The following is a 15740-nucleotide window of genomic DNA, read 5'->3' on the forward strand; positions in this document are numbered from 1 at the left end:
CGGGCCCCGCCCCCTCCGCAGCCGCTGCCCTGAGACCGGCGCGGCTCGACGCCTTTCCTGAGGAGTCTCCACTTTTCGTCCCTCCGCCGAAGCGACGCGGGTGTCCCGCCCCGTCCCGTCCGACGGGTGCTGAGCCGCCAGTCGCCGATTCTGACGCGGAGCTTGTGCACTACCCCCCAGATTAGGCCCGTACGTGTGGGTAGCCGGAGTTTATCCTGGAGGAGTACGGGCTGCGCAGGTGACCCAGTGGGCTTGGAGTGTGTACTTTGAAGGCTGGAGTAGACGTTGGCCTCCAAGGATTTCCAAGACCCACTAGAAAGAAGTTTAGGGTACAAATGCATTTAAGTGGTGGATATAATTCTGTAGCATTATTTATTTAAGAGCGAGCTTAAGCGGGGGGAGGGGCAGAGACAGAGGTGGGGGAGTGGGGTGGGGGAGAGAGAATCCCAAGCAGGCTGCCTGCCCAGACAGCAGGGAGCCTGACTGGGGGCTTAAAATCGTGAACTGTGAGATCATGACCTGAGCCAAAATCAAGAGTTGGATGTGTAGCTTCTATTTAAAACAGGGGTGTTTTTCACCTAATTAGTAAAAGGCAGTTTGTTAAAAGCCAGTGTTTTTAAAGGTTGCATAACATTTTGGATCTCTTTGTGTTGGGGGAAATTTTTAAAAGATAACGGCTCTCCTCTGGCTAATAATCTTTAGAACAGGGTAAAGCTGATTGCTAGTGAAATTACTTACTTCAGTGCTATTATTGCCTTACCTATCTTTAACTTCTCTCTTATCTTTGGTAATGTTTTTTAGAACTTTTTCAGAAGAAAGAAATGTTTTTGGAATTAATTTAGGAATTTTTTTTTTTTTTTGATGCCATTACTCTTACTAGCTAAGTATGTTTTTTAATTGGTAAAAATTCTGGAAGTACTTTTTTTTTTCTCTACTCGCCTCTTTTTTTTTTTTTTTCTTTTGCTCTTGTATAATTTAGCTTTCACGTTCTTGCAACATTTCCCACCCTGTCTCTGAATCTTCATTGCCTCTCGTTTTCCAACAACATAGGGTTCTATAATATGTTTAGTTGAGAATGACCACACGGTTATTGTGTGTTAATACTGTCTAGGTCTTTGGTCTGCTGGAACTTTTCATTTGCTCCTTTGCCATCATCTAGTCCTCCAGGCTGGCTTAACCAGATTTCATGGCCTCATTTTGTCCTCTGTTACTGTGATTTCTACTGCTCAGGAGAGGTATAACTATTTTTGAGTCATACATTTCAGGTTTTTTGAGTAGGCTGCGTACATCCCAACACAGGGCTTGAACTCACGACTCTGAGATCAAGATCTGAGCTGAGATCAAGAGTCAGCCACTTAAGCGACTGAGCCACCTAGGCACCCCACATTTTAGTTTTGAATTTGGTTACCTGCCTTGCTCCTTTATGGATTTTAGAAATTTCTCCATTGATTACGGCCCAAACTTACAGTAGGTGTCCCAGTGCAGTGTAGTGCTGCACTGGGTTGCTGTTTTTCCTTTAGCCCATAGTTGCTTTATCCATTCTCATTATAGATGAGGGACTTCCAAATCTGTTACCCTCTCCCAGCCCCAGCTTTTTTTTTTTTTTAAGTCGTTCTTATTTTTGTTTAACGTTTATTTATTTTTGAGAGAGAGAGCGTGTGTGCGGGAGAGGAGCAGAGATAGAGAGAGAGACGCGGAATCCAAAGCAGGCTCCAGGCTCTGAGCTGTCAGCACAGAGCCTGGCTCAGGGCTCAAACTCATGGACCTACAGATCTTGACATGAGCGGAAGTCAGACACCTAACCGACTGAGCCACCCAGGCACCGCCCCCCCCCCCCACCAGCTTGTTTATTATATTCAGGGTATTGTGGAAGAGTAGTACTGTGGTGAAGGAAATGCTCCTTAGATCTTCTGTCTCTAAATTCCTTGGGCAGACACTGGTTACCCATGCCTTTATTTCTGTAATGTTCATTTCAGCATTCCTGACCTCTGACTTCTGTTGCTAGAGCTGCTACTATGTAGGTAGGAGTGCTGTTGATTTTGGGGAAACAGACACAGGTAATTCTTCAATACGTTGTTTAATGTAGCATGATAAGTATGTTTTTAAGAATACACATGTAACCCAGAAGCACATTATAAAAGCAGTTGGTTCAGAGGTTAGGGGTTAGCTTCATAAAAAGTTATTTTTCCTAAAAGCATTTCAGTGTATTTAAGATATAACGAAACAAAACCTGAACAATACAGCCACTTATTTGGCTTATATTTAAGAGTAATGGCCTTTTACCACTATCACGAGCAATGTTATTAGCACAATACTTTGTATTATCATATTTATTACTCATTGTTTTGATAAATAGTGTGATAGCACTCGTAGCATCTGTGCTTCCAGCATCAGGTTTTCCTTCTGTGATGCCATCTCTTTAGGATCATTAGCAGTCTTTACAGTGTAATTCAGGTTCCCTAATTTATTCTGCATCCAGTTACTTTTATAAAAATTCACCCTATAGCAGAAATTACTGTATGTGCATGTATGTTATCTGTTGGACAAACTTTGGTGGACTTACTGTGGAGTGAATCATAACAGGATTCTCATGGGAAAGCAGCATTCCCCCAAACTTTTGGAGCATATCCAAATATTTCTTCATCTCTAAAACAGGGATTATATATATATATTTGTGTGTGTGTGTGTGTGTAAAATAAATATATTTTTTATTTTTTATATATATATTACAGATTTGTTCTAAGGATCATTTGAGAGAGTGAATATTCATTGCTGTTTCATTGAACAAACTTTTAATGAGTACCAATATATACAAAACACTGCTAGGTGATGGGGTGGCAAATCAGATGTGGTCTCCCCCTTAAGTAGCTTATCGTTTAGGAGAATAAGAAAGCCATGTAAAAAGTGAAATTGATTGTTCTGGGTACAATATATGATGGAGGTTGGGGTACAAAGCCATAAAAGGTTTTGTGGAATAGTTGCTATTTAAGCTGAGTCTTAAAAGATGATTAGGTGCTTGTCAGGTAGCCAAGTGTGGGGATGGCAGAGAGTAGAGCAAAGCAGGAGCAATGAGATAGAAGTGGATGTATTCTGAAGCTGCAGGTGCACATGATTAGAGGATAGAAGTACAGAGGTATTGCCAGGTGGGATGACATAGATGTATAAATAGAATGGGGCTGGAAGGTGAGATGTACGATCTTAGGGTCTTTCTCAGAAGTCTGAATTTTGTTCCTCTTCTTTTTTTTTTTTTAATTTTATTTTGAGAGAGAGCGTTTGCAAGAGAGCAAGTGGGGGAGGGACAGAGAGAGAGAGAGAGAGACTTCCAAGCAGGCTCTGCACTTTGAGCACAGAGCCCGTTGCAGGGCTTGATCCCACAAACCATGAGATCATGACCTGAGCCTATATCAAGAGCTAAGATGCTCAACTGACTGAGCCACCCAGGTGCTCCTGAATTTTATTCGTATATACAGTGAATTTAATTCTGTAATTTTGTTCTATTGGCATTCTATTCTGTAGAAGCCATCATAGGACCTGGAGCTAAGAAGTAACATGATCAGTTCTATACCAGTTAAAAAGATAACTATGCTCCACCCCATATATCATTAGGAAATGCAAATTAAAGAGATACCACTACACAACTATTAGAATCCAGAACACTGACAACATCAAATGCTGACAAGGATATGGAGCAGTAAGCACTCTTATTCATTGCTGATGTGAATGCAAAGTGGTACAGCCACACTGGAAGACACTTTGGCAGTTTCTTATAAATCTAAACACATTGTTAAGATCCAGCAGTCACACTCATTGGTATTTACCAAAAGAGTTAAAAACATATCTACACAAAAACCTGCACACAGATGTTTATAGCAGTAATATTCATAATTGCTCAAGTTTGGAAGCATCCAAGATGTATCCTTCAGTAGGTGAATGGATAAATTGTGGAACATTTAGACAATATGGAGTATTCAGTGTCATAAAGAAATGACCTATCAATCCATGAAAGGACATGGAGGAAACGTAAATGCATGTTACTAAATGAAAGAAGCCAATTTGAAAAGGCTACATAGTGTATAATTGCAGCTATATGATATTCTGGAAAAGGCAACCTATGTGGATGGTAAAAGTATCAGTGATTGCTGGGGATTTGGGAGAGTTGTAGGATGAATATGTGAGCCACAGGATATTTTTAGGGCAGTGAAACTATTCTGTATGATACTGTAATGGTGGATACATGTCATTATATGTTTGTGAAAACCAATAGAAAGTACAACAGCAAGAATGAACTCTAATGTAAATTATGGGTGTTAGGTGATAATGATGTGTCATTGCAGTTTCTTCAGTTGTAACAAATACACCATTCTGTTGTAGGATGCTGACAGTGGGGGAAGTGGTGCATGCGTGAGGACAGGGAGTATATGAGAAAATATATCTCTACTTTTTGTTTAATTTTGTTCCTATTACCTTGATACCAAAACCAGACAAAGATATATTAAGAACACTAGATCACTATTTCCTATGCATATAGATAGAAAAATTTTCAAAAAATATTAGTCAAATATAGCAACATATATAATTATACACCATATACAGATGAGATTTAGTTTAGGAATGCAAGGTTGGTTCAATAAAAAACCAATGTTCTATTAAACACCGTATTAATAGAATAAGAGACGAAAACCACATGATCATCCCAATAGATATTGGACAGAAAAGCATCTGGCAAAATCCAACACACTTCATGATTTAAAAAAAAAAAAACAAAAAAACCCAGTTAAAGTAGCAGAGTAGATTATGTATGGAAACCCCACAGCTAAAATCATACCTTGTAGTGAAAGACTGAATGCTTTCCCCCTACAGTCAGGAATAAGACAAGAATGTCTACTCTCACCACCAAAATTCAACCCTGTATTAGAGATTTTAGACCAAGTAATTAGGTAAGAAAAGGAAGTAAAGAGTGTCTTACTGGAATGTTCAAGATTGGAAATGAAGAAGTAAAACATTTCTCTTTGCAGATGACATGATCTTTTATGGAAAAAAATCCCAAGGAATCCACTAAAAAATTACTGGAACTAATAGATGAATTCTGCATGGTTGCAATGTACAAGATCAATATATTAGAATCAATTTTTAAAAAAATTTTTAACTTACTATTTTTGAGAGAGAGAGAGCAATCAGGGAAGGGGCAGAGAGGGAGACACAGAATCCGTAGCAGGCTCCAGGCTCTGAGCTCTTAGGACAAAACCCAATGCAGGACTCCAACTCACGGACCGAGAGATCATGACCTGAGCTGTAGTTGGCCGCCCAACCGACTGAGCCACTCAGGCGCCCAAATATATTAGAATCAATTTTATTTCTCTATGCTGGCAATGAACAAATTGAAAATGACACCAACAATAACTTCATTTATAGTAGCATCAAAAAGTATAGTTCTTAGGAATACTTTTTTTTAAAAGCAAAACTCATAAAAACTAGAAAACATTGTTGAAAGCAATTTAAGAAATTTAAATACAATGAAAGGCATTGCATGTTCATGGATTATAAGACTTAATATTGTTGGGGTACCTGGGTGACTCAGTCGGTTGAGCGTACGACTTCAGCTCAGGTCATGATCTCACAGTTTGTGGGTTTGAGCCCTGCATCAAGCTCTGTGTTGACCGCTTGCTCAGAGCCTGGAGCCTGCTTCAGATTCTGTGTCTCCTCTCTCTGCCCCTCCCCCACTCACACTTTGTCTCACTAAGTTTCTCAAAAATCAATAAATGTAAAAAAAATAAAAATAAAAAAAGACAATATTGTCAAGATGGTGGTATTCACCAAATCTGCACACTTAACACAGTGCTTATTCAAAAGCCCAACTGGTGTTTTTGCAAAATAGACAAGTTGATCCTAAATTTCATGTGGAAATTCAAAGGACCCAGGATAACCAAGAATCATGAAAGAGAAGAACAAATTAGAGAACTTACACTTCCTGGTTTCAAAACTTACTACAAAGGTGAAAAGACAACGTGGTACTGTTATAATGATAGACATGTAACAGATCAATGGAATAGCGTTGAGGGACCACAAGTAAACCCCCACATTCCCGGTCAGTTGGTTTTTGACAAGGGTATCAAGACAATTCAATGGGAACAGAATAGTTTTTCCAGCAAATACTGCTTGGACAACTTGCAAAAACTTGCAACAACTTGCAAAAGAATAAAAGTGGATCCTTATTTTATACCATCTACAAAAATTCAAAATGGATAGATCTATATGTAAGGCTAAAACTATATAATTCTCAGCAAAGTGTGTATCCAAGTGAATCTTTATTCCTTTTTTTTTTTTATGTTTATTTTTGAGAGAAGGAGAGACAGAGTATTAGTAGGGGAGGGATAGAGAAAGAGGGAGACACAGAATCCACAAATCCAAATCCACATCCACACATCCAGGCTCCAGGTTTTGAGCTGTCAGCACAGGGCCAGACACAGGACTTGAACCCAGGAACCACGAGATGATGATCTGAGCCAAAGTCAGATGCTTAACTGACTGAGCTGCCCAGGCACCCCAAAATCTTTATTACTTTGGATTAGGCCAGGCGTTTTTGTTTTGTTTTGTTTTAAGTTTATTTATTTAGAGAGAGAGAGGGAGGGAGAGAGAAGCCCAAACAGATTCTACATTGCTCTACATGGGGCTCCATCTCACGAACCATGAGATCATGACTGGAGCCGAAACCAAGAGTCAGTCGCTCACCCAACTGAGCTACCCAGGTGCCCCTAGGCCAGGGTTTTAAAATGTGATGCCAAAAGCAAGCAGCAGAAGAAAAATAGCCAAATTGGATGTCACTAAAATAAACTTATGCTTTGAAGAATACTGTCAAAGTTAAAAGGCAGCCTACAAAATTAGAGAAAATATTTGGAATCATATATCTTTAAGAGGCTTGTGTCTAAAAACACATTAAAAACCCTTTTACAATTCAGTAATAAAAAGACAACCAGAGTAAAAATGGACAAAGGATTTGAATACATTTTCTGAATATAGATATTTCTGTGTAGAAGGTATTCAAATAGCCAATAAGCATCTAAAAAGATGCTCAATATTCTTAGTCATTAGAAAAAGGAAATCACAATCACAATAAAATACTACTTTGCACCCACTAGGATGGCTTTAATCAAAAAGGCAAAAAAAAAAAAAAGTATTGGCAAGGATGTGGAGAAATCAGTATCCTGGGAATGTAAAATGGTTCAGACCCCTTTTGAGAACAGTTGGCAGTTCCACAAATTGCTAAATGTGGAGTCCCTACCTAACCCAACAATTCCACTCCCAGACATATGGGAGAGAAAGGAAAATGTATGTCAGCACAAAAACTTGTAATCCAATGTTCATGTAGCATTATTCATAATAGCCCCACATTGGAAACAAGCCAATATGCCCATCAGCTGATGACTGGATAAATATGTGGTGTATCCATATGATAGGATGGACTTTTATTCAGCTATAAAAAAAGAATGAAGTACTGATACATCCTAAAATGGATGAACTTTGAAAACGTTATGCTAAGTGATAGAAGCTAATCACAAAATACAATCAAAATCACACTGTATGATTCTGTTTACGTGAAATGATCAGAATGGGCAAAATGACAAAGTAGATAAGTGGTTGCGTAGGGCAGAGAGGGAAAGAAAGAATTTGGGAGTGATGTCTAAAGAGGACAGGGTTCCTTTTTGGGGTGATGAAAATGTTCTAAAGATGATTGTGATGGTTGTACAATTCTGTGATTGTAATAAAAACCAGTAAATTTTAGATTTTGAATAGGTGAATTTTATGGTATGTAAATTATATTTCAGTAAAGCCATTAAAAAGATACACTTACCTGTCCAGGAAGATGTGTATCACCTGTCCTATTAACTCCTCTCCTTACAAAGTTTTCACATTTCTAATAGCAATTTATTGATTTGATTATTCCTATTATCCTAATTATACACTTATAATTTATCTTAGGACTTTGTTGCATTTGCCTCTCATATTCATTAGCCATTGTATGTTTGTGTGTAGAGATTATGTCTGATGTCTGTTACCAGTATTAATGTCATCTCAGTGCTGTACTGATAGATAACTTCTGGAAATCCAAATGCTTATTGATTATTTAGTGAATCTTATTTTTTAAGGAACCTATTAACGTGGTTTCTATTCTTTTCTTCAGTGTGATTCAAAGGTACAGTGGTATAAAGTTATATTTTGTATGGGTTAAAAACATAATTTACGTGTTTTAGTAAAGGATGTATACCTCCTTGCAGATATATACCTCTATGCTGAGTTTGCTGGTTTAAATATTATTAACAACAATAATATACTTGTTGAGTATGCACTATATATAAATGTGCTGAGCTTTAGTAAGATACAGAAAAGTATTGTAAATATACCTGTTCTTAATAATCTTACAGTCTAGGCGTGCCTGAGTGGCTCAGTTGGTTAAGCGTCCAACTTTGGCTCAGATCGTGATCTCACAGCTGGTGAGTTTGAGCCCTGCGTTGGGCTCTCGGCTGACAGCTCAGAGGCTGGAGCCTGCTTTGGATTCTGTCTCCCTCTCTCTCTGCCCCTTCCCTGCTCACGCTCTGTCTGTCTGTCTGTCTGTCTGTCTCTCTCTCTCTCAAAAGAATAATAATCTTATAGTCTAATTGGGAGAGTGGTTTCAGAGACAACTGTGAAAGGTTTAGGATTAGACAAATTAAGTAATAAAATGAATTCTGGGGCTGTCTGGAAGATTATGGGCCAGAGTTGTTCAGAGAGTATGACAGGATCAACTTTCAGATTCGCTTGTTAAAAAAATTATTCTTGTTTTTTAGGTACAAAACTCAAAACATGAACAGCATTACATATTACCAATGTTCAAAGCTGATTTGGCTAGAACTGGAATACGGTTGCATACCACACATTCCAGAGGAATTAGAAAAGTCAAAGTAATGGATAACAGAAAAGATCCTCCATTCTTCAATGAAGATAACCTGGGAACATTTTACTACAAACTTCCTTTCTGTGAAACCATGGAGCTCTTCATTGAAACATTGACTGGAACGTGTTTTGAGTTGAGAGTTTCACCCTTTGAAGCTGTTATTTCTGTGAAAGCAAAAATTCAAAGATTGGAAGGTACTAGTTTTTCTTTGTTTTTAGGGCAAGAGGATTACATTTGTTCATCAAGAGCATATAATAACTAACTTTTCTTATGGGGAAAATGTCACACATGCATGGAATTAGAAAGAATAGGGTAGTACACCCCCATCTATCCCTTACTTAGCTTTAATAGTTATCAATTCATGGTCTATCTTGTTTCCATTCCTACATTCTTCCCATCCGCTTCCCCTTCTACCAGATTCTTTTGAAGGAAGTCCCTGGCATCATGTTAATGGTGTGTAAAATAATATTTTAAAATAATTTTTCAACAGATTATGATGACATGCAAAATCTGTCACAACTACGTCACAGTTACTTTCAATGGGAAATTGTAATTGAGTTCCCTTTTAGTGACCTTCTTTACCTACTTGGCAGATACTTTCTTTTTTTAATGTGGAGATTTTCTAAGGGGTTTAGCTTATATTTTCATAATTTGAAGTTTTCTTAGTATAGCAGGGATGCTGAATATTGTGCAGTGTCTCTTTGCTGTTTGCGTATTTGTGAAAGGTGTCATAGAGTACATTGTGTTAAAATTAGAGTCTTTTTTTTTGTACTTTGAAGGTTCCTAAATTAAGTGATACTTGCCATTACAGTTGTTAAAATCCAGTATTGACTAGAAAATTAAGTTGTTCTATATAACACTAAATGGATCTTTGCTTTTTGAGCCAGCTGGAACTTGCTATAATTTAGAGGTAGTAACTAGCATTGCCCTCTAGTCCAGTTTAGGTTCAGAATTATAGAAGGATGAGTAGGGATGGAATTTTTTATCTTTATAAAGCCAAGAATCCTGGTATCCGAGCTTCTAAATATTTGCTGTGTCTCCACTAACTTCTATTAAGTGAGTGATCAGCTGCGTCCAGTGATCACATCAGTATATACACTAATGGTACATGAAACATTTTTCCCCCAAGTGATTTGCTGAGACATGGAGTCAGAATAGGTTATTTTGACATTGTTCTGCTTTTTTATTACGTGATGGTGTAATGATATGTTTTTAGGAGCAGGAAGACAAAACCCTCTTGTGTTCTAAATAATCTCTGTATTTTCCCCCCTTTCATGCATTTTGAATAATCTCCATGCAACAAAAGCACTTTAGGGAGAATGTTACTTAGGTACTTAATGTCAAAAGTAAATTTGAGGTTAGAGAGATTAGGGACTCATCCAAGGGAAATGTTTAGTTACTAACAGAGTTGGGTTCATAGCTTAAGGTGTGGACTCCTTGTCCTATGTAGGAGTAGGCATTGCCAGTGTAAAAACAGTGACTTTGTAGTTATTGGATAGTTGAAAACAAATAGACATTTATAAAACAAATAGAGTTATTGGGAAATTAAATGAGGTAATGTAAATACAAATGCAAATCCCACTGTCCTAACAAAATACCATAGACTGGGTGGCTTAAACAACAGGCATTTATTGTCTCACAGTTCTGGAGCTGGAAAGTCTGAGATCAGGGTACTAGCATGGTCAGATTCTACTAAGAATCTTTCTGATTACAGACTTACTGACTTACAGACTTTCTTCCTGACTTAAAGACTCCCTTCTTCTTGCTATATTCTCCTATGGCAGACAGAGAGAGAGAGCTCTCTGGCTTCTCTTCTTATAAGGGCACTGATCCCACCAGGAGGGTCTCACCATCATGACCTTATTTAAACCTAATTACCTCTCAAAGGTCATATCTCCAAATACCAGCACATTCGAGTTTGGGCTTTAAGATAACACATTGGGTGTGGGGACACAGTTCAGTCCATAGCACCTACGACAAGTCGTCAATAGATCTCAATTCCTGTTCCCATTCCTGACCCTCCTATCCCGCACCCCTTTTCTTTTGTTCTAGTCTCCATACTTGTTTGTAACTTCCTGTAGCCCATGGGCACTGACAGTCATTCTCTTCTTTAAGGAGGCTTCAAGTAGGCATCTTTCATAAACAATGAATTTTGATTTTTTTTCTGGGTTGTCTTTCTTTTTCTACCCAGGAAGACATTGGGGCTAAAATATCAGGTAAGACTCCCCAAGATAGAAGGATACGGAGTAGGGAGGATAGGAAGGCAGAGGTGACACCACTCAGTTCATCCTTGAGGGAAGTGGCTCCTCTGTCCGACTGCTTTTCCTTTTGGGTAGGTTTTGGTAAGTTCAGAACTAGAGCTTAGTAAGAGAAAGGAGGGTAGATGGGAGGGGTCTTCAGACAGAGCTCAAGGAATATTCTGGGTTAGGAATGATGAGGCTGTAGCAACAAAGGAGCAGAACCAGCAATAGAACTTTAAATGGGCCTTGAAGGGACAGGAGCACTGAAGCCAGACTGCCTGATTTCATATTTCAAGTTGAGCAGATTACTTAACCCCTATTTATCTCAGTTGTGCTAATTTAAAACAGGAATACTGATAGTACCAATCTCAAAGAGTTGTTCTTAGGATTATTAGTTAATAAATGTAAAGGATTTAACATGTTCTTTATCAGGGGAAAATGGTCAGTCTGTGGAGATAGTGCAGTATGTACCCAAGGATCTAAGAACTATGCCGTTGGGAGAAGATGTAATTTAGGTCTCTGAGTTTTTCAGAGGAAGTGAAATTTTTGGAGCTTTTCATCACCTAGAGCATTGGTATGCAAAGAGTAGTACATACTTAGAGGATATGAAAAATAATCCAGTGGAATTTGGAAAGGGAAAATGTGCCAAGAAATGTAAGGGATTATTGTCATTTGGTTCTTTATTGCCGTGGGCAGTGGATTTCCTAGATTTACCATCCAGTCCTTGGCATTACTGCTGCCTAGTAAAGATTTCTCTTCTATGCATGGGATAGGATGATCTTCCTGGCCTTCTTATGAGTGTTACTAGTTCTGTGTTATTAGTTCTGACCGATGACCTATGTTCATTGTCTGTGTTATTAGTTCTGACCAATGAACTATGAATAGAAGTCTCCATTAGCCTGAGCCCCTGAGTAACTGTAGGGAGCAGAAGCACCCTGCTGACCTGTAGCGGACATGTCTAAGAAATCAATTTTTGCTTTAAGGCACTGATGTCTTTGGGGTGGTTTGGGGAGGGTTCAGCATAACTTACTTTGTTCTGACTGATACAGTATCAAATAGGGATCCTTTTTTTTTTTTTTTCACTACATAGATAACTGGTCTTCTAAATACCATTTATTGAATTACTCTAATCTTTTCTCACCAAAGTAACTTCATACCTGTCACGTATGACATTTTTATGTGCACACTCAACTCTTTGGATCATCTAATCTATGTCTATCTCTTCATATGCCAATATCACACTGTCTTATTTATTATAACTTAACAGGTTTTGATAGCTGATGATATCCATTCACATTAAGGATCATTATATGTCTTTAGAGAATTGACCCCTTTATCACTATGTAATGCCTCTCTTTATCCCTGATAACTTTACTTGCTCTGAAGTTTGCTCTGTCTGCAATTAATATAATTATTCCAGCTTTCTTCTGGTGAGTGTTAGCATAATGTATCTTTCTCCATCCCTTTACTTTCCCCCCAGCTTTATTGAGGTACAATTAACAAATAAAATTGTATCTATCTCTATACTTTTAACCTATGTATTTAAACTTTGTATTTAAAGTGGATTTCTTATAGACGTTATGTAGTTGGGTCTTGGTTTTTCATCCAGTCTGATGATCTCTTTTTTAATTGGTTTATTTAGGCAGTTGATGATTAAAATGATTATTTATATGGTTGGATTAATAGCTATCATATTTGTTATTGTTTTGTATTCATCCTCCTGGTTCTTTGTTCCTTTATTTACACTCTTTTCTGCCTTTTGTGGTTTTAATTAATCCTTTTATATGGCTCTGTTTTCTCTCTTCTTAACATCAGTAGTACTTCTTTTTTAACTTATTTTAGTGGTTGCAATAAAGTTTACAATATATATTTATAGAAAAGCCAAGTCCACTTTCAAATAATGCTATACTTTTTCATGAGTATTGCAACTACCTAATAAAAACTATTCCTAGGGCACCTGGCCGGTTCAGTAGGTACAGCATGGGACTCTTGATCTCAGGGTTATGAGTCTGAGCCCCACATTGGGTGTAGAGATTACTTAAAAACAAAATCTTGGGGTGTCTGGGTGCCTTAAGTCAGCTAAGTGTCCGACTTTGGCTCAGGTCATGATCTCACGGTTCATGGGTTTGAGCCCTGTGTTGGGCTCTGTGCTGAGAGCCTGGAGCCTGCTTCAGATTGTGTGTGTGTGTGTGTGTGTGTGTGTGTGTGTGTGTGTGTGTGTGTGTGTCTGTCTGTCTCTCTCTCTGTTCCTCCTCCACTCATACCCTCTGTCTCTCTCTCAAAATAAATAAATAAACGTTAAAAGAAAATCTTAGAACAACCCCCCCAAACCTAAGTATTCCTAATTCTTCTCTTTTGTCCCTTATCTCATTGTTATCATTCATTTCATTTATGCATAAGCTATAATTGTTACAGTGTTATTATTCTGAACAAACTATTATCTGTTAGATCAATTAAGAGTAAGAAAATGAATAGTTTTTATTTTACCTTAGTCCTTCTTTGATGCTTTTCCTTTATGTAGATCCGAGTTTCTAACTGTATCATTTCTTTCTGAAGAACTTCTTTTAATATTTCTTGTAAGGCAGGTGTATTGTGCCCAGTTTTTATTTATCTGAGAAAGTCCATTTCTCCTTCACTTTTTTTTCCCTCCTTTACTTTTGAAGGATAATTTTATAGGATACAGAATTCCAGGTTGGTTGTCTTTTTCTTTTTTAAAAAAAAATTTTTTTTTTTTTAACGTTTATTTATTTTTGAGACAGAGAGAGAGAGACAGAGCATGAACGGGGGAGGGTCAGAGAGAGGGAGACACAGAATCCGAAACAGGCTCCAGGCTCTGAGCTGTTGCACAGAGCCCGATGTGGGGCTCGAACTCACGGACCATGAGATCATGACCTGAGCCGAAGTCGGACGCTTAACTGACCGAGCCACCCAGGCGTCCCAATCTCAGTGTCTTTTTCTTTCAACATTTTATTATTAAAAAAAATTTTTTTTAAGTTTATATAAGTAATGTCCATACCCAATGGTGGGGTTGAACTCATGGCCCTGAGATCAAGAGCCTTATGCTCCACTAAGCCACCCAGGTGCCCCATTTGTCTTTCAACATTTTAAATAGTTCCTCTACTCTCTCCTTGTTTATAGGATTTCTCATGAAAAGCTCCCTATAATTATTATTTAGGTTTTTCCTCTGCCTTCATTAAAGAGTTTTCTCTTGGGGCACCTGGGTGGCTCAGTCAGTTGAGCATCCGACTTTGGCTCAGGTCATGATCTCATGGCTTGTGGGTTAGAGCCCCACATTGGGCTCTCTGCTGACAGCTGGGAGCCTGGAGCCTGCTTTGTATTCTGTGCTTCCCTCTCTCTCTGCCCCTGCCACTTGCGCTCTGACTCTCTCAAAAATAAACATTAAAAAAATGTAAAAAAAAAAACCTTTAAAAAAGATTTTTCTTTTTGTTTTTGCTTTTCTGAAGTTTGATATGATATGCCTAAGTGTAGATTTAAAATTTTTTATCCTGTTTGATGTTCTTTGAGCTTACTGACCTATGATTTGGTATATCTCGTTAATTTTGGAAATTTCTGGGGCATTATTATTTTTCTTCTGTTCTATTGTCTTTTAGTATTCCAGTTATATGCCTTTTGAAATTTTTTCACAGTTCTTGGATGGTATGGTTGTTTTCATTCTTTATTTTCTCTTTATATTTCAATTTGGGAAGTTTCTAAAACGAACTTTTTTTTTTTTTTTAAAGTAGGCTTCATGCCCAATGTGGAGCTTGAACTCACAACCCTGAGATCAAGAATTAGATGCTCTATTGACTGAGCCACCCAGGATCCCCTCTATCTACATTTCTTTAAGCTCAATGATTCTTTCCTTGCCATATCCAGTCGGCTGATAAGCAGGCCCATCAAAGGTATTTTTAATTTCTGTTATTGTTTTTTTTTTATTTAAAAATTTTTAAAAATGTTTTTATTTATTTTTGAGACAGAGACAAGGCATGAGCAGGGGAGGGGCAGAGAGAGAGGGAGACACAGAATCTGAAGCGGGCTCCAGGCTCTGAGCTGACAGCACAGAGCCCTACGCGGGGCTCGAACTCACAGAGTATGAGATCATGACCTGAGCCGAAGTTGGACGCTCAACCGACTGAGCCACCCAGGCACCCCTCTGTTATTGTTTTTTTTTTTAAATTGAGTTCTAAGAATATTTTTTCCCTTTTTTAATTTTAAGTTTTGTTTATTTAAAAAAATTTTTAGTCATTTAAATGCAAGTTAGTTAACATACAGTGTAATAATGGTTTCAGGAGTAGAATTTAGTGATTCATTGCTTACATACAACACTCGGTGCTCATCCCAACAAATGCCCTCCTTAATGCCCATGACCCATTTAGCCCATCCCCTCACACAACACCCCTTCAGCAACCCTCAGTTTATTCTCTATGTTTAAGAGTCTTTTATGGTTTGCCTCTCTCTCAGTTTTTATCTTATTTTTCCTTCCCTTCCCCTGTGTTCATCTGTTGTGTTTCTTAATACATATGAGTGAAATCGTATGATATCTTTCTCTGCCTTACTTCCCTTAGCATAAT

At 38.0% G+C, this 15740-nt stretch overlaps 1 protein-coding gene across 4 annotated transcripts in view; it reads left to right on the forward strand.

Moving 5' to 3' along the window:
* Positions 1–61: 61 nt before the first annotated feature.
* The window catches only part of ZFAND4 (zinc finger AN1-type containing 4), a 78925-nt gene continuing 63246 nt past the window's right edge, over positions 62–15740 (forward strand). For 2 of the 4 annotated variants that reach the window (XM_086680270.1, XM_086680268.1), the window contains exons 1-2: positions 105–238; positions 8823–9123. In XM_086680270.1, the coding sequence (XP_086536396.1) occupies positions 8862–9123 (262 nt within the window). In that variant the 5' untranslated portion in view covers positions 105–238; positions 8823–8861. Of the gene's footprint in view, positions 239–8822; positions 9124–15740 lie in introns of those variants that run through there. The other 2 variants (XM_086680269.1, XM_086680271.1) reach the window with 2 other exon arrangements.

The sequence above is a fragment of the Puma concolor genome, chromosome D2 (genome assembly GCF_028749965.1).
Source record: "Puma concolor isolate L17-30 chromosome D2, mPumCon1.1.hap2, whole genome shotgun sequence".
In the NCBI taxonomy this organism is placed as follows: Eukaryota; Metazoa; Chordata; class Mammalia; order Carnivora; family Felidae; genus Puma; species Puma concolor.